We start from the raw sequence: 19,504 nt of genomic DNA, 5'->3' as shown, positions 1-19,504 counted from the left end.
CTAGGTGGTTGCCTTAAAGCAGGTGCTTGTCTTATGAGTATTGTGAGAATTTCTGGGCCAGGTTCATTCCTTACATTACTAGGGACACCTGCAGTGAGTATCTGGATGTCGGTAGCAAGAGATCAAAGAGCTCTGGAAATAATGGCTGCACTTTCCTTCCATGAGAGTCTATGGCAGAAATTAGCATTTCACCACAGACAGTACCTATGAGCATTGAAAATAAAGTGAGTAATTAGGTATATTGTTTGAAATTGCAATCCATGTGGCACTGTTGAGTAACAATATTCTTTTTTCTGTTTACTTTGATATTCTGTGGCAACTACATAGGTAATAGAGAACAGTAGGTAATACGGCAAATTTGTCGTAATCCTTCAGGAATCTCAGACAGGATTAACAGGAACCCTCTGCTCTCTTCTGGTGTAAAAAATATGCAGAAGGCAACAAATTAATTCATTGTCTCTGTCACTGTTGAGGATCAGCTGTTAAGCTGCATCATGGCATCCTTTTTGTTTCTGCGACCAGCGGGGATGCTGGTACTGGCTGGCAGCCAGTCTGTCTGCTGTGACCTCTGTGTGGGAACCACATACCATGTCGACAAAACTGGACTTATCAAATTTTAATAATGTTGGATTTTTTTTTATCTTTTCAAGCACACTCTATCACAGTATTTCAGATTTCCAAGGCCATTTAAAATCAGTTTATTTTAAAAGCTGACAAATTTTTCCAATCCAAATTTTTTTTTAAAGTACTTCGATTGAGTTTGAGTTTACTTACAGTCATATTGAGCAGAATCCTATTATAACCTGAAATTTTATAACAGAAGCCAGTACATTAGAGGCAGACTGTATAGAGGCAGATGTCAGGTATTGCTGAACAGCACTGACCCAAGTAATATTGAAATCCACAAAATAATTCATGCGAATATGTGCAGCTGACAGTTTCCAGCATCATAGCTGTGCATTGCAGCCAGTGGCCTGTTGACTGTATAAAATGTTCTTCTCCGTATATAAGACTACAAAAGCTTTGAGTAGCATAATCTCACCAGCAAGATTATTTTTTTTTCCTCAAAATAATTTTGCTAACTGCAAGAATTAACCTAGTTTAATCCTTGGTGTGTTGAACATTGCCTGGAGCATAACTATTGTCAGCATCATGCACTGTCATGCATATCTGTTTGTTTCTTTTCTCTTTTTCCATAACATCAGCCTCCTTTTTTTCTCTCCTGTTTGCCTTGTATCTCTCATTTCAGGTGGGAAGCAAACAGGCCTAAAACAGATTGTCAGTATGTCAAGTGCCCTGCCTTTCTGCTGCTGCTTTTATTCCTTCTGGAGATGCAGCTTAATTCACCATTGCTGTTGGCTTCCTCTGAAACCTCTTCTGTTTCAGCCATTAAATCGGAGGCCTCATGCCTCCGATCGATTTTGTTCATTTTTCTTTTTGTTGCCATGGTATAACCTTCTTCTCAACTTTGTCCATCTTCACCTGTGCTCCTGCACTCTTTTCTTTCCATGAGTTTAAACACTACCTCTCTGGCAGTGTCATCTCCTGTGTGTTCTCCTGTTTCTGTGATTACTGTTGGGTTCCTTTTAGCATCTGTCTTCCAATACCATCATCCTCCTCCAGTGGACACTTTAGCCCAGGCTCTAGCAAATCTGACCATAGAAATGTCAAGACAATGATCAATGAGAATAAATTTAAACAAAGTTGCTGGCCCTTTAGTTAGTGGACATGGTGCCTGAATTAAACAGCACATGTGGTCCCAAATGGTTCAATATGTACATTGAAGTTATAGGGAGCTCTCACAGTATAAGGAATTCAAATCTTTAGGGCTAAAACAAAGATTTTTGGACAGCTTCGTTTGTGTAAAAGTAGCTACAAAGATTATGCTACAACAGTAAGTATATTATTTTTTTTTAGAAAACAGTATATTCATTATATACCATTATGTAACGATACGTAAATTTCTCTCTTTAAATGACATCTTTCTTTGCTTTAACAGAGACTGAGAATAATGTCATATGCTAATGGGTTTACTTATGTGCAAATAAGAGACTACATTGTACAAGCAGGAGTATGCCAATATTTGTAATTGGTTTTGTTAAAACAAGACCATGAAAGAATATTTACAATCAATCACTGTTCATTTATAAAGTTAACACTGATAATAGCATGTATTTTTTAGTTACACAGTATAAAGCTTTCTTTGTCTCTGCATTGCAGAAATGTTCATTTGGCAGATTTAGGTATCATCAAACAGATTAAAAACTAAGGCCTTTTAAAACATATGTTTTATGTAATATCAGTATTTTACAGTTAAGAACTAATGGCCAAACCTGCACTAAAATTCACTTATGTGGAAAAACATTGAAAGATCATGAGGTGCATCAGCTAAAAGCAAAATAATTGGCCAGCATTTGTATAGTTAATTGCTTAAACAGATTCATAAACATGAAGAGAGAATATTTCCAAAGAAAACACCGCTATCGAACTGTTAAGTATCCATTTTATATGATTACACTCTGTCAAAGGTTGGATGATCAGAAGCTCAATTGTAACATTTTACATAAAAAATAACAAGTGAAATCATCCACAAATTCCTCAACAAATCGTTTACAAATTGTTCCTTGTTCTTATTTTTCCTCTGTTCTGTTATGTAGAATGTTGAGACCAGTATTAATATATTGTATTTTTACAGATGCAAATATATATGAATATATGCATTTTTTCAAAAAGAAAAAAAATATATTTTCACACAAAAATGAGGTGTAAAGCAACAACTGGAGAAAAAAAAATGTATAAGTTTGTATCACACAGAAAAATAAGCATAGCCCTAAAGAGCTGGAGATCTCTGCATTCCATTCTTTTCTCTGACCTGATACACTATAATCATATTGAGATCTATTTAGTGTTAATGAATTTAGGTCTCATAGCCCCCAGTAAAGCGAGTAAGCGTATCTCTTCTCATTTTACAAATGGCAGGAGTGGTTAAATTGAGTAACCCTCTACAGCAAGTCAGCATCTGCAGTGATGCCAGAACAATGTATGTGAGACAGTGTCATACACAATTCCTGAGATTATATGTTTTTAATTTATTATGTTTTGGATGTGTAAGTATTTGATTGTATGTCCTGAGACATGTTTAAAAAGCTCAGTTTCCAAAGCTCCTGCTGCTCAAGTCCTGTCAAGGTTTGTTATGTTATTACCAAATAAGGAGACACCAAATTGGTAATCACCTTGAAAAGGCTGAATAGTAGATTTCGGTGCTTCTCCTAAATCTCAGTCTAGCAAGTTACTCAGCTAAAGGAAGTGACTTGTGAAATTTCTGGTGGGGGGGAAAGGCACTTCCATTTCTGTACTCCATGTTTCACTGTCCTGCAAAATTTTTTGCATCCCTGTTGAAGTTTATGAAGCACATGCAAAAACGTGTACATTTCTTGAATGTCTTCTGGTTCCTTATCTTTGTGTCTTTTACTGTGATGTTGTAGAGCTTGGATCATATGGAAACCTAAAATATTATGACACAATGACTGAAGAAGGTAAGAAATATTTTAGAATTGTTTGTATCAGCTTTTTTCAAAGCCTTTCTTTAAGTGTCTTTTCTGTTTTTTGTTCATTTGTTTGTTTGTTTTTTTCCTATTTTCAATTTGTCCATTATGGAATGACTCCTTTTTGCATGACTTCATTGGCAGTGTGATCAGTTATGGCTCTTTTTTCAGGTTTTTATTTTCAACATTTCACCTTTGCTACTTTCAGATAAGGAAATAGAACAGAATGTTTTTATTAAAGAAGAATATACATGCAAAACCACACATAGTTTATACAGCACAATATAACATAGATTGTGAATACTTATTTTATGTCATGTTCTACAATGCATTCAAGAAGGTAATTTATGGATGTTCAAATCACTCAGCTTGAGAACAATTATTAAGTGACTTTAGTTTGCTGCATTATTCAAAAGTAAGGAATGAATTTTAAAAACTAGACATGACTGTTCATGGAGTATTAATTGTATGCTTAATTGCAATCACTATTCAATTTAAAATCCTGGTTCTAACAATACAAGAAGGAAGTGATTAGGGCCTGAATCAGGGCTCAGTATCTCAGGGAACTTTTCTGCTGATTCAAAAGCATTACTTAATTTCCACCACATTTTCAGTCCAAGTAAAGCCAGCACTTCTGTAATTCAGAAGTTTCCCAGTCCTGGGACCTGAATATCTATAAGATCAAGGCTTGTTGTCCAGCTGTCTGACTACAGTGCTAGACAGATGTTTTCATGAGTGCTCAGTTTAGCACTCACTGGTGTGCTTGACTATGGAGATAAGCTTGAGGTCTGTAGTTTAACTGCCCATTCCTACTTACTTTTAATTCTGGAAATATAAGGTGAATAGCTTATATTCTCTGTATGCATAAACACAGACATGCTCTAGATTATTGTTTAGACTGATCTTGTTGAAAAGGTTTTAATAAAACCTTCATTATATGCCTTCTGGCCATTTCTCCTGGAAAACCAACCAACCAACCAACCAACAAACAAGCAAAAACAAGCAAAAAACCCATAACTTCTGACTCTTTCTCATTTTTTATTTGTGTTGCTTATAATCACATATAACTGCTATTCTGGGGCCAGCTATTGGAGACGGCTCCTTCCACCTTTGTGCCTGATATTGGAAGATGATGTTTTCTTCTGGAGCAAGCATGACCACTAGCTTGTAGGGCAGCCTGGGAGCACCACCAGATTCATTGTCTGACTCACAGAAGTGGTACTAATATAAGAGAAGGTGCTTGAGATGAGATTTTACCTGGCAAACCTTGGTGTATGTGTTGTTTAAATACACTTCTGAAGCACCTGAAATGAGTCATTAACCAAGCCGATTCAGATAAGGCTACCAGAGCTAAAGCTTTTGCAGCACATCTCATCTCAGTGTTTTTTACATTCAAGCTGCAAATGTCATTTCTCATTCTAGCCTCAGAGCTGGATATGTTAAGGTTCTTATATTTTATTCCAAAGTGTAAAACCTACCATTTCAAAAGCAATTGCTGCATTAGTAGTCTTCAGGTTTTTATAAATACTGTAATGGTAGTTAAAAATAGCTATTCATGGGAAAATATCCATGCAAGTATGCTATGTACAATGTATGCATATATTATCACTGCGCCTATGCTGAAATAATGCTATTAATATTCAATGTCACCTCAGAAAACACTCCTCATGAATAAATAATCAAAGGCCATACTGTAGCAGTAGCTAAAATCTAGTAGTAGAAATTTTCCAGTAACAAAAAGAAGGAAGGAAATTCTTTGTCTTTAGGAGTATTAACACTGACAGGTCTACAATACAGTATAGCTTCTCGAATACAATTTTCATAATCATTTTCATATGTATTTCATAAAGCAATAATGAATAGTGTATCCCAGAAGCTATATTTAGATCAAAGTGTGCTATATTTTCAACTCTCTATTTGGATATTCAAAAGTATAATCCTTATCACTCCACATTATACTTATTCATTTATTTTCATTATCCCTTTCTCTCCTTTTTTTTTTTTTTGACTGAGCTTTCTATACATCTTTTACAGTAAGTTAGCCAGTTAGCCACAGTAACATGCAAATCCAGTTACAAATTCCTGATTTTTTTTTCTAATGCTGTACATCCTTATCCTTGGGCTGCCACCCATACCCTGAATGGAGGTAGCCAGCAGATCTTTCATTCCTTTGATGGAGAAGCACAGGCACATATATTTTTGCTGCTGCATCAGCATAAGCAGAGACAAAATGTGACAGTTAGGTGACAATACCAGATACAGCCTAAAGGCCACTGGGGGCCTTTGTGCTCCAGGTCTTAGAAACTGATCTGTTTTGTTTGTTCTGTTTGGTCAGAAACTGACTTTAGATTAATTGCTGATTAATCAGCAAACAAATTATTTTCATCCTCCCAAATTGTTTTAGATTAATTGCTGATTAATCAGGTCCAACTCAGAGAGAAAATATACCCTAGCAGATGGGAAAAGACCCTCACATTAATCCTGTGTCAAGTAGCCTCCACCAACAGCCTACTACATGACAAAACTGCACATATTTTCATGTAGCACTTCTGCACCATTTTACAGTTTAAGCAGAAAGTGCATGAAGCAAATCTCTAAAATTGATCATTTGCAGCCCCCCAGTTGAGTTCCACAGCTGGCCACCAGACAGACTGGTAGGAATGGTTCAGACTGCTCAACAGCCACAGATTTGGCATTATATGAAAGCTCAGCTATAGCGCTGATGGTGCGTATGTGTGGTAATTTGCATTTGATCTGAGACTGAGAAGTAGACAAATGATAAAGCCTTACATTTTTTAAACCAGTAGATTTCTGAAGATAAATTACTTTTCTGTAAAATCAGAGGATTCTGACCCTGGGAAACTGTAGCCCATAATTTAGATCGTAGTCAAGTGATTGCATTTTTAATATGTCCGTGATCAGGAAGGGAATCTTGGCTGGTTGATGCCAGCTGGATATACTCATGCAGATCAAGGTGTACGTTTATTACACAATACCGGTTTGTTTGCATACATTCAAATATAAGATATTTAACTTTAAGCTACCTTCTTTCCTGATCACCCAGCCTTGATCTCATGTTCCTTCTGGGTCATGCTTTTTAAACTTAAAAGAACTGCAATGTCTGTCCGAGTTCAGAAAATCTAGATTAATTAAGAATTTTCTATAGCTATTATCCTATTTTTATTATCCTATTTTTATCTATGAAGTCAAACACTGTCATTGATCTACACTCTTTGGCACCGGTTGTGAAAATTATGCTTAGGTAGTAAAACCCATAGCACCTAGGACTGTTAAAGAGGAAACAAAAGCTTCTAGCTTCTCCAAGAATTAAGAAGAGTAGCATAAAATTCCTATGGGTTCATTTAGTAATGCCACTAAAAGATGAGAAAAAAGGCACAAGAGAGCATGTATGCCTAAGATGAAATCTTTGAGGTTTTCTGTAAATTTGAATAACTTAGAAATATCTTGATTCTTGGTTCTTGGTGGGTCTGTGATTCCCCTTTGCTGAAGAAGTTCTGATTGGTTTGTTTGGACCTGGTAGACAAAAAGGGCAGGGAAAAGGAAGGAGAAGACATAGCTCTGCTGTCTTTTACATCTCACTGCCTTCAGGCAGTCTAGTATTACTGCTTTCCTGCAATGGCAGTTTTGATAGTTGATTTTAAGTCCTTTAATCATTTCCTCACACTGTTTTATTACTTACACTGCATGAATCAAACAGCAGGTAATGATGTAAAACAATATAAGCTGAAGCTTGCGTATACTGAGAAATAAAGATAAGCAAAAAAACACTTTCCATTTCAAATGATGAGGTTAATTTCCATGACAGTGACATATAACTGTGGAACAGCCTCCTGAATGAACTGGTGGATGTGTGACTTACAAATGTCAATGTAGGCAATTCTTCCTAAAGATGAGAGACAATTGATGATGTGAAGAAAAAAATAAAAAGGACAACTTCGATTAAGTTGGTCTAAAACAGTGTGAATAGCTGTGGAGATCTTTTCAGTTCAAGTTGCTCTCTCAGAAAAGAAAAAGAAAACATACAAAGAAACAAACAAAAAAATCTAAACTATTTCAAACAATCTTAGACAAAAAACTGCAGTATCCTCATCAAAGTCTGCATCACTTTAATATACTGTTTAAAATTTGAGTTTTAAATTAAAACAGTCCTAGAGTAGATGAAAAACATAGACATTTCCACAGATGTTTCTCAGAAAAAATCTCAGTTCCATCATTTTCATTGCTTGCAAAAAATACATTTGGGTATTTGGGTATCACAGACCAAATTTTCAGATATATGAAGATGAGTTGGAGTCTGACACCTCAAGAAATCCTGTAGCAAACTGACATATGTGTTGTATGAAAATTATGCAGGCACCTCTCAGAATCTATGCGTGCATCTGGAGAAGCACTTCTTAAATGGTCCTTGTGTTTCAAATGAAGTTAAGAGCTGGCTTGACAGCATTTCATATTAAAATATTTAAAAATATGGTTTTCCTTTTATTTCTATCTTTTTTTCTTTGTGTCTTCTCATATCCCAATAAACTTCATTTCTCTTTCTCTCTGTTTTTCTTTAACTCTTTGTTTCTTATTCCCCATCTAATTTAAATCTCTGCCGTTGACCCTGCACACTGAAATAATTAAGTGGCTTACTATTTAGCATTGTGTACTACTCTTCAGTACTCTTCTGCAGGCAATTTTACTTTAGGTACCATGTACCAAATAAGATAACTTTTGCAATATGTTGTGAATGACTAATTTATTTATTTTTTTATTTATTTATGAGCATGATGTGCTTGTGAAATGATAGGGGCTACTGCAGGGACAATACTGCTTATTAAATCTTTGTGGTATTTTTATTACTTTCCAAGTGATTTGCTGTTGACATATTAACTCTACTTCCACATGAATAGTAGCTGCAAGTCCCTGTGTATACATTTCTGCACATATGAAAGCATTGGTACAAGGATTTGAAGCATTTTCTTGTGATGGTATTGTTTCTGATAAGCTTCCATTTGTGAGAAGGGAAGAGAGAATTTCTTTCTTGGCCAACTTTTTTTTTTCGTGCGTGTCTTTAATTTTAATCTGGAAGCAGTGAATCTACCCAGCTACCTGAGTTCATTCATGACTTCTCTGTACTTCCCATTGTTAATCAATCATGTGATTCTGTTGAAATATCTTTTGGTCTTAAGCCTGGACTCTTTTTGCTGCAGGACACCAGGACGCATACAGTGTCTTTCTACAACACATAGACTGTCATAAACCACCCAAAGATGCCTTACGTAGAAAGATCAACCAAAGTAGAGGAAGGGATGAATCAATTTCACTTAATATTTGCCAGCTTTGACATTGCCTAATTTGAATGTGGTGTTTGGACTCTGGTCAACAAAGAGTGACCAGGGACTTCTCTTAAGGGGTAATGAGTTGCCCTGGAGATGGTCTAGATGATAAGTTTCATGGTTAATCTCATGGGAAACAAAAACCACCTGGAAGGGTGAGAAGAAAAATTTCCTCTGAGAAGCTAGAATGGAAATCATTTATTATGAAGACTTTTTCCTCCCCATCTGAAGTACCTGTTGAAATTATAGTGACATGAATGAGTAGAAATTGACAAAGCTAACAAAGGTCACCATGATGCAATATATTGGTTCATCTGAAATTCTGTGACACTGTACTACTGACTGAGACCTGAAACTGTATTTGTTGTTAATATCTTTATTCATCTGTAATAATCTTCTGTTTAGGCTCAGGTCATACAGAAGTACTTTGGTAACAGGAACTTTACTGACTGCTTCTTCAAAAGAAAAATAGTTTTTTGTTTTCCATTTCTTCTTTCTTGCAGAGTTCTCAGAACAGGAAAAAAAAAAAAAAGTAATTCTTATTTCCACTGGAAGGAAAAAAAGTATTAATAAGATAGTGTTTCATAACATGTTTGCTGTTTGGGGAGGAATGGGAATGGATTACTGGCACTGATTTATGAACCCTAAGCTGTGGCAAACATCTTTGCCTCTCAAAATGTCTGCATTTGAATAATGACAATCCTTCCTTTTAGGAAAATTCAAGGAAAGGGCCTCAATTCTACATAAGATTGCCAAAAAGAAGTGCCAGGTGGAAGACAGTGAAAGACAGAATGGAGCTGCTAATCACGGTGAGTGCAGCCATGTAGATTTATCACTTGCTCCTGCGGGCCTTTTTCACTATTAAATTTTGCTTGAAAATCCATAGAAGTGAATTTCTCCTACTTCATTTTTATTGTCTTACTAAACATATTCTGATTCCCCTCAGAAAAGAGTATGAAACCCAAGGACAGGACAGGAGTTAATTGCAAGATGAGAAGGTCTGATAAGACATCCAGAAAGCCTCCCAGATTTACTGCAGAGATAAATACAATGCTGATTTTTGAAAAGTGCTGAACTGACAGAAATGAAGAGGCAAAATGCATTTGCAGTTTGCCTGTGAAAATTTAGTAAATTTTCTGACTTTTGAAAGGTTGATGCAGGGGCATAACGTGCTGTAGTATTTCCCTGTAATATACCTGTTCAACCCATAGGTCTAAACAGACCACTGACATGCAGGATTACACTCTGTACTTTCTCTCTGGCCACATTACTGAAATTCTTATATAAGCAGAGAACAACAACATTGAGTTAGTAATTGAGTTAGTTCAGCCCTGGTGCAATGTTGTTAAACAAAATCCAGTTTGTTCAGCAGTTCTGCAAGATAAACACCATCCCCACAATCCAAACAAATTGCTTGAGGTAGCCACAGCTGATTTTTAGCATTACCAGCTCATTACCTGATGGTGCTTTGCCCAATCCTTCTACGTACTGAATGCATACATTCATGCCATGCATGCATATTTTACCTATCTTAAAGAAGTAGCATTCACCACTTCACAGCTCATGGAACCCTATAAGTTTTCTACTGGGTAAATGAAAAGCTTCAGAAATTTCATACAAATAGCTTCTATATTATAGATGGATGGGATCTCAGATTATTCAGAAATCAAGAACCACTGCTCTAGGATCATATATATTCTATGTAGTATTACCCTTGTCACAAAAAGAAACAAATTTCATATTTAAGATTTGATTTGTGAATCTACTATTTGTTGAAATTTGTTTAAGCCCATCTATGTTAACTGCACAAAATTAGTTTAGTATGGCTTGCCATTAAGGGTAAGTATTTGTCTTTTACTTCAAAAGTTTCTATTCCAAAAAGAAGTCCATATTATGACCTCTTTTCTCTACTTTACCTTGGCATATTGTCTGCATTAGAAAACAAGATCCAAATGTGTCTGATAAAAGCTGAATCATTTTCTCAGCTGATACTTTTTCTGACCTTGTGCTATATTTAGATAAAAGTTACTTCCAGAATCAAGCAATTGAGTGGGACATTCTGCTAATAAGCTGTAATGCTGGGTATGGGGTTAAGGGACAATGCACAAGCACTGAAATAATTACAAATAGTCTGGCACTCTGCTGTGGCTGTGATCTCAGATTTTTAATTTAGAAGAATCTCAGGATAGCAGTAATGTAACTTGACAGCTGTATTTACTTATGTGCATAAGAGCATACCATAAGGAACACTGAACTTGAGTCAGACATTTCTTATTGCTATTCCTCTTAACTTCAAATTGTCCCAGGGATTTTTGGCCATTGACATTTTTATCTAGTACGTGCCAAAAGAGATGATTGCTGTTTAGAGAATTCTAAGATAGAAAAAGTAAGAATAAATTTGAATAAATTCAGTGCCATAAACTGAAGGTTCAGTTTTATCCCTTCAATCCCTGTAAGACTTTTGCTCAAGGGCAATAGGATTCTGTTTATTCTTTTCCCACGTTTTTGCAGAAGAAAGAACATTATTATAGTTCAGATGTAACTTTATGAATTGCAGAGTTTAGTGAGTTATAAAAGTTATCTCTTACTGAATATATCCCCTCATCTGCATTCATTAATGTCTGGGTAGAACACTATACATCACATTTTACCTGAAGTGTTATGTTCAGTAAGTTTAGTGTAAATAAAGAGCATGCAGTATTGCCAGGGATGCAATTTTTTTTAGAACAGAACTGCCAGTAGAATAGTTTCTGAGATCACCAGCTCACCACTCATAAGAATTTTATTCAAAATGTGTGTGGGCCAAATGGAAGCCAGAATTTTAGTCTCTCTTTAAGGCAGGTGTTGGTCCACCATCAGTTTTTGATTATTTACACGGACTAAATACACTAGTTTCACTAATACATTTTTGTTGTTTAATATTCTGCTCTGTTGTTTTCTTGTTCTTATTTGTGGATAATACCACAGAAAAAAGTGCAAAAGTAGAAGTTGCAATAACACCACCAAGTGATTCAGGACCAGTGCAGAATGGAATCGCCCATAATGTTGAAGAAGAGGTTAGTGTCCTTTTTATTTTTAAATTGACAAATATTTTGCGTGCTTGATTGTACTTTTCACTGAAAGTATGTGTCTTAATTGCAAGAATTTGCTAATAGGACCCATCTACAATACATTTAATCTTCGTTTACTACTGAACCCCATATATGAGAATGAGGTTTGCCATATATATATATATGAAAAATTAAAAAAAAAAAAAAAGGAGGTCTATTTGCGCATATATCCCGTGACCCTTGCACTTCAATGTAACATAAGATACATTCCAGTAGTCTGGAATGTATTCTTTTAGGAAATGTATTTTTGCTTATCAGATAAAATGCCTAACAGCCCTAAATAAGACTAATGGAAATTGCTTGTCTGATTAACATCACACTGCACAGAGCCTGTTCTCTTGAGAGGGTAGCCTGTCAGGTTGAGCTTCATGGTATAGTTGCAAAAAGGAGCTGCAAAACAGGAGCTGTACACAAACTTTTCCACTCTCCCTTCTCTTATCTTGAGACATTACAAATTAAGTTCAACAGATAGCACATACTAGTATTTCTCTGACTCTCTTTCATACAGTTAAAATCTACAGAAGAAGAAATTATACTCTTAAATTGACTTATTTTAGCATATATATTTTGTACATAATAATCAGGTAACTGTATAACTGTGTATATTTTACCTGCATGGCTACTGAAATAGCTATACAAATGAAATAGATTCTTTCATAAATAAGCTGTAATTTTCAAGTATAGCTGACTGCAAAATTAGGTCCTCCCCGGCCCCTTTTTAATGACTGTTAGTATTTTTTAAATGTTATTAATCCAACCTACATGCCCAGCAGGCAAACAAGTGGGAAAATGATGGTGAGTTGATTTAGCTAAACTTTGGCACTGCTTTTTTAGACTGGGGCAGCGAAACCCACTTAAAGAAAGTCTTGTTAAAAATAGTCCTTGACATGGGAGCTTGTATAATGCTTTTGTTTGTACAGTTGTCTTAAGGCTATGCTGACACAAGAAAGTTGCTGCAAGAGATGGCTGAAAAGAGGCTTATACCATAACATGAGCTTCCTCTTATTAAAAATGGGATGAGCTGTCTTGCATTTGCATACAGCAAAATCATGCAAAAAAGGCAATGCTTGTGTTTTGTTTTGAATTGCCCCTGGCTTAGTATTCAATATTTCTGTTGTTTTCACTTGCTTTTCATTTAACAAAATTGTTAGTCCACATCAGAGATAATCTTGCCTTGTTCATGACTTGAGCAACATCATTGTAGGTAAAATTCTTTCCTTTAAAGGTTATGCAAGCCATAGAAAAAAAATCAAACTGGTGTACAAGTAGCACTGTTTATTTACTTCTGTTGGCTCTTTCTTAAACACTATCATCCGTCACAAGGAGTATAATTTGACTGGAACATATTTATACCAGGGATATGTTGTCCAATTTTGTGCCTCTCTCTCCAAGACTGATAAAGAACATTGTGATGCATAGTAGGATGAGTCTTTGTGAAAGTGCTTTACAAAGGTAGAGGTGGAGAATTGACAAGACAATTATGGTCAGCTGGTGTTAGTACAACAGGTAAGGGGAGATAGCTTTAATTCTTCACTGTTTGCAGTTAATTTTTGTCCCTGGGAATAGAAATGGAGAGTCAAGATCCATCAAAAGAGACGGTTAGTTTCTGATATCCAGAATAATCAAATAATGATAATGAGTCTGACAGAAGAGGAGAGCATAGTAGGACATTAAATCACATTTTCTGTTAATAATATAAGCTGTCCAGACTGACAAGCCACTTACAGGATCCTTATTAGACCAACAAAACATTATCCTTAAATAAATGAGATGAGTAAAATCTACCAAATAAAAAATCTCAACACTCCAAATACATTTCACTTTAATACTCATCATTTTAATGTAAGGAAAATGCTTTTGCTTCAGCAAAATAAGTAACAAAATCCAAAGCAGTGTAGTTTTATGACTTCTGTTCTCAAAGTTCAATAAAGAATAGCACAGCCAGGTGTAACCTGCTAGTGTTTACATAAATCGGTCTGTGGGATGTATGATAACTCTAATAGACTCTAATAGCACTCAGTAGCTTAAGAAGAAACAGGTCTTGCTCTGCCACATTTTTTTCACTGAGATTGTTTGGTGAAAACAAAGAAGGAAGAGTAATCTTAAGCAATCATATTTTACAGCAATGACCATATGCTATCATTTTGCATTGTAATGAAGTTGTTTCTGAGCTTGTTCAGAAATCTGCAAGGTCAAGCAGCCTCATCATTCAAGACAATATTTTCAATCTCAAACAACTGCAGGATAAGAAAGGAAAATTATTGCAGGAGTACATTATTCATTAATGTCTTCCTCCTGTTCCTCCCATCTCCATTTAGACATTTTAAACTTTCAGCGAGGGAAGGTTTCAAATTTTTATGTTAATTTAAGAAAGTATTAGGACGTTCTGAAAATGTGCTGTGCTGTATTGGAAGAGAGATACTTTGTCTATCATTGTCAAAATGACAAGATGGAGCAAGCAGGGAGGCTTGCAACTGATGGAGGAGTGATTCTGCAGTTTTAGGTCCATCAATCTGAAAGAAAGGATTTTAGGTGTCTGCTGTCACAACAAAAAATAGCAATCCCCTAATAATATTTTGAGATGGCTCATGCTGGCTCCCTCCCCAGTGGCCTTTCTAATTTTGTCCTCTTCTAGTGATAACCTGACAGTTGTTGCTACCTCAGACTGTTTCAGTTATTGATATGCTGGAGGCTATTTGGTAATTTAAAAATATATAACGGTATTTTTGAAGAGTTGTAATAAAAATAGTCTACTCATCCATGATATGTATGTAACAAATAAATAGGTCTCTGTGATATTTAGGACCGTACTTCTCTGTGAGATTCTCTGCCAGTTCTCTTCTGTACAGAGAACCTTCCTCGATCTATTGCCTAGCTTTTTGTGCACAGCTTCCTGGTACACCTTCCCAAGCTGTGGCATCACCCTGGAGCTAACACTGACTTCTCTGAGATACTCAAAGTTAACAAAGCACAACAGATCATAGACAAGCAGTTTAAGAACAGAAAGAAAGGGAGAAAAGTAAAATAAAAAAGATTCAGATAACAGAAGGAGTAAAGGTCAAGAGGGATGAAAGCAAAATAAAACAAGACCCCCATCTTCTACTGACATCCAAGGAAAATGCGCGTAGAAAACTTTCAACCAAAGTTTGCTGGAAGGTGAAGTCTGCCTGTTTCTAACATGTTTAATTCTCTGGCTGTTTTTGTTGCTGTTCATCGCCCCAGCAAGCAGGAAGGAGAAAAATACAGACAAGGACAAATTCAACACTCTTCAGTTTCTTTCTGCTTTGTATATTGACCTCATGGACACTAATAGGATTAACCCTGATTATAGAAGTGTGGGCAACAGCAGAATCACGTAAACAGCATTCACAAGACATTCTTCTTTGATGAAGATTAGAATTAGAGGAGGGGAAACTGGTCATTGCCCTCCTGAGCTTTTTTTCTAGCTTCTCCAAACTTTATACAGAGACTGTATGCCTGGGAACCACTGTATCTTCAAGACAATGGTATCCATTCTAAGAGCAGCTTTGTTCAGGGAAGCAATACTGAAGGCACAGGATAATATGCCTGCTAGACCTCCTTCTCATACCTCCACAAAAACTCTCTCATTACAGCTCAGTCCTGACCTACAAATGCTCTTGAATTTTGATCCTTTTGTGAACAAGTAATCACCATTTCAGCCTGAGAATGGTATTTGCTTCTGGTCTGGGAGTAGAATGCAATCTAGTGGCTTGAGTTTTTGGTGATTTTTCCCTATCCTGACGCAAAAGGAAGTTCTGTGGTGTCTGAATCTGTAAATATAGTATAAAATTTGCTTCTCTCCAATTTTTCAATTTTATATGTCCAAAGATATGGTTTCATGATCCATAAGTTTGTTTAGAAAGACTCATAAATTCCTTAAAATAATATTAGTAACTCTATGTCCCAGTGATGTTAATTTAGAACTGAAGAGATCGGAGACTCTGTCCATCTTGAAGAATCAAGCTGCAAATATGCCTTTGGGGAAAAAATATTGTCCTGAAAACTGTGTTCTGGGATATGGGTGTTTTCACATAGCAGGTGTGTGAGTCAGCACAGGCAGGTAGCGGGAATAACCACAGACTTGCAGCTAAAATGCAAAGAGTAGATTTATTCTCATTACCTCACTAACTGGGAGATCCCCAAAGCAACACCCCATCGGAGGCACCCAAGTGGACACACACAAGCAGGGATGCAGGATCCGCTGGACAGGGTTCATGCTGGGAGATCATCAGCCTGCTGGTTTCACCTGTTTTTACCAAGAGTTCGCACAGGCACAGTTTTTACCACCATGCTGTGATCCTCACTGTGCTTCTTTGCTCTTCTTTGTACGAAGGCTGGGAGCTCAAGCACATCCAAAAGGACACCTCCAAATTGATTTAAAGTTCATTAAAAATCATACATTCTACTACTACAAAGAGAATATGCAAATAGATCCATCTTATGTATAAAACTATTCTTCTAAAAGCATGATGTTGAGCAGAGGACCCTTATGTAGGGAAGGTCTCAGGCTAAAACTGCAAGAAAAGGGAAAAGTTGATTTTATGCTTTATTTAATTTTCATATATTTGTAAATTGAACAGCTCTTTAAAAATACATATCTCTCCAAGTTCCACTAATTACTTTTACCAGTCTCTTTACTGGTTTCCTTAGGGCTTCTTTTTCCATCTTCAGATTTTTTCTTGATTCTTATTCTTTCCTCCTTTCCTTCTTTTTTCATTGCACAAGACTGAAATACTCCACAAAAGAGAGTCAAGGGCACTATTCATTAATGATTTTCACAAACTTTCCTGCACCAAAATGAATTTTACTTTATTACCTTTTTTGTTGTTGTTGTTTCATTTGTCTCTTCCGAACTCCACAGTCTTGCTTGTCCCTTTTCCCCAGGCCCTTAATTCCATTCCTCCTATTTCACTCCTATCCAGGAACCTCAATTCTCCTCTTGAGAGCCCAAGTCTTTGCTCAACAAGGTGAACTCTGTTGTGCTGTAGCTGCAGAAATTTAGAAAGGCTTTCCAGAAAATGTCCCCAGAAATACAGTCATTTTTCCCAGAAACCAATGCTCATACTACTCTCATTGGAAACAGCCACAGATCTCCTACACTTTGATAAAAAAGGATCAGCCCCTGAGAAAGACAGACATCTATGGTCTCCTTCCCAGCCCTAACCAGCACAGCAGGGAACAGTACCTCCTTCCATCATACAGTCTGCAAGACATTCCTGCTTCAATTGCAGCCAGAAATTGCCTTCCCGCCTGCTGGATATTCCATCTTCCTTGGGGATTTTGTTCTACTTGCTGCATTCTTTCTTTTAACCTTTAGCAGGCTGCCACAAAAGAGAAAACTCTGTTATATGAAACTTCATAGAGTGATACTGAGCGCATGTGACAAAATGAAAGAAGACTAAAAGGACACTGACAATATCTCATTAAATGTTTTATAGGGTGTCCTTCAGAGAAATGATCCTTTTGAGAAGTCCCATTACCTCCCCTCCACCCACTGCCACCTTCTTAACAAGCATTTGATTAAGTGTGCTCAGACACAGTCATTTAAACCTGTGGCTTTCCTAAAAATAGCTCCCAGGCTGAAGATAACTCCTTTTCCTCCCACCTACGCACATACACACGCACACATGTACATATGCGCACACTTTTACCTGTTTCCATGGAAACCTCTCTGGAAAATGTTTACATGCTACCATGGTAAAAGACAACTTTTCCATGAAAAGATATGGCAACCAGCATGTAATAAGAAAATGCCATGACTGATTTATTGTTTTTATTGTATCTAAACTGCTTACCTGAGAAACTGTGGGGTAAAGTGTATTTTGCTTTCCCCAGCAAAGAGCAGCAGCATAGTGCAGAGCATTTCAGGACAGAGCCTCTGGCAGAGGCAGCACTCCCCTGCCATGGAGTCCTCATTCCCTTTGCATCAAATTAACATGATTTGAATCTAGTAGCCGTGCATTCTCTGTCATAGGCTATCATTCTTGGGCTATATAAAATGTTTCCATTTTGGAGAGAGAGGGGAGAGAAGATGAGAGCAGCCTTAGTTGGAAGACAGTGATATATTCCAGCATGCCTGGTAATTTGTCTCATAATTAAAAATATGTTTTTCCAATGCATAAAGCTCTTTTCATTTGCCACACTGAGCCTAAAATAAACGCCTGCATGTCGTTTGCCAATATAGCTTTTTGTAACTTAATGAAAATTGTGCTGCCATCAAAACAGATTGTTCTTTGTTTTCCTTAGGTTACTTAGTTGTGTATTCCATGTTTTTTTGCTCTATGACATTTTGACTTGAAAACCAGGACAGGGAAAAATGGCATGATGACGAAGACTTATTCTTCAGCTATATCTCCATAGCACCGTAGCTGTTACTTCAACTGCTGGGCTGAATTTTGGCTACTACAAATAGTCTATTTCTTTTCAATTCCCCTAAGAGATGCAGTAGCATGGACATAAAAAAATGCACATAGGCTCTGGGAACTGTGCTTTCAGCTATTTGCGCAAGAGCCCAGGAGGACACAGGCAGCAATAACAGAATCTGGAGCAAATACCTACCTGTGCCTTGCTCCTTCCCACAGCCTCCACTCAAAGGGTAGTTATTTTCAGTAAGTTCACAGTGCAGAGAGAATTAATAAAAATTACCTGCACTAAAATGAGGGTCCATATATACCGAACACATTTGAAAAGCTTGGGGATTTAATTTTGCTCCCTACTTGAATTTTACTCCAGAATGGGGAAGCAAAGACATTGTTTTCTGTCGTAGCTGCTCCTCAGAAACTGCATACTGCCATTCTAGCTTAAATATCTCACATTTTTTCCCATATTTTTCCAAATAAGATGTAACAGAAGATAAATGATCAATCCAATCAAAACACAGGAATCTTGAAGCAGAGACTCGAGGCTGTTCCACAATTCACAGTAGCCTTTGTCTTCTGCCTGTCTAGTGAAGCAAATGAGTATGAGGTTTGCTATGCTAAGGAAAATTAAAAAAAAAAATCAATTTCAGTACTGAAAATCAGTACTTGCATCTAAGATAGGTAACATTTTGAGACTTCACATTTTTTTGTTGGTTCACTCATTGTAAGGAGTTCGGTTGTACAAAACTCCTCACTCCCAAGAAAAAAAAAGTTCAACAGCCTTTTGCAGCACTACCAGGCAAAGAAATAAATTGCATTTTTATAGGTGGTACAATATCTGTATTTCAGCATGAGGAAATTGAACTGTAAACAGTGCCTGTCTGCAGTTTGCTTTCTACTGGAGTCCTGATGCTATTTTTTTGTTGATTAACAACATCGTAAGTCAAAATACACATGAAATGTACAATCATGCGAATGTATAGCTCAGCTCTGCAGTTCTGTTGGGCTAACAGAATAATTCTCAGATTATAATATTTGCAATTCATATGCTCTATTTTTTATAAGATATGGACTACTTGGTAAATGGTGGCAGTTTCAGTACTTCAGAAAATTTTGAGGTGGTTCATTGT

At 36.6% G+C, this 19,504-nt stretch overlaps 1 protein-coding gene across 1 annotated transcript in view; it reads left to right on the top strand.

Moving 5' to 3' along the window:
- Window positions 1-19,504, top strand: part of SLC24A2 (solute carrier family 24 member 2) — a 116,241-nt gene that overhangs the window by 80,193 nt on the left and 16,544 nt on the right. The window contains exons 5-7 of the mRNA XM_035558604.2: window positions 3,486-3,536; window positions 9,598-9,693; window positions 11,852-11,940. Of these exons, the coding sequence (XP_035414497.1) occupies window positions 3,486-3,536; window positions 9,598-9,693; window positions 11,852-11,940 (236 nt within the window). The remainder of the gene's footprint in view (window positions 1-3,485; window positions 3,537-9,597; window positions 9,694-11,851; window positions 11,941-19,504) is intronic.

The sequence above is a fragment of the Cygnus atratus genome, chromosome Z (genome assembly GCF_013377495.2).
Source record: "Cygnus atratus isolate AKBS03 ecotype Queensland, Australia chromosome Z, CAtr_DNAZoo_HiC_assembly, whole genome shotgun sequence".
NCBI lineage: Eukaryota > Metazoa > Chordata > Aves > Anseriformes > Anatidae > Cygnus > Cygnus atratus.
Note: the sequence above shows the minus strand (reverse complement) of the source record. Positions and strands in the feature narration are given on the sequence as shown.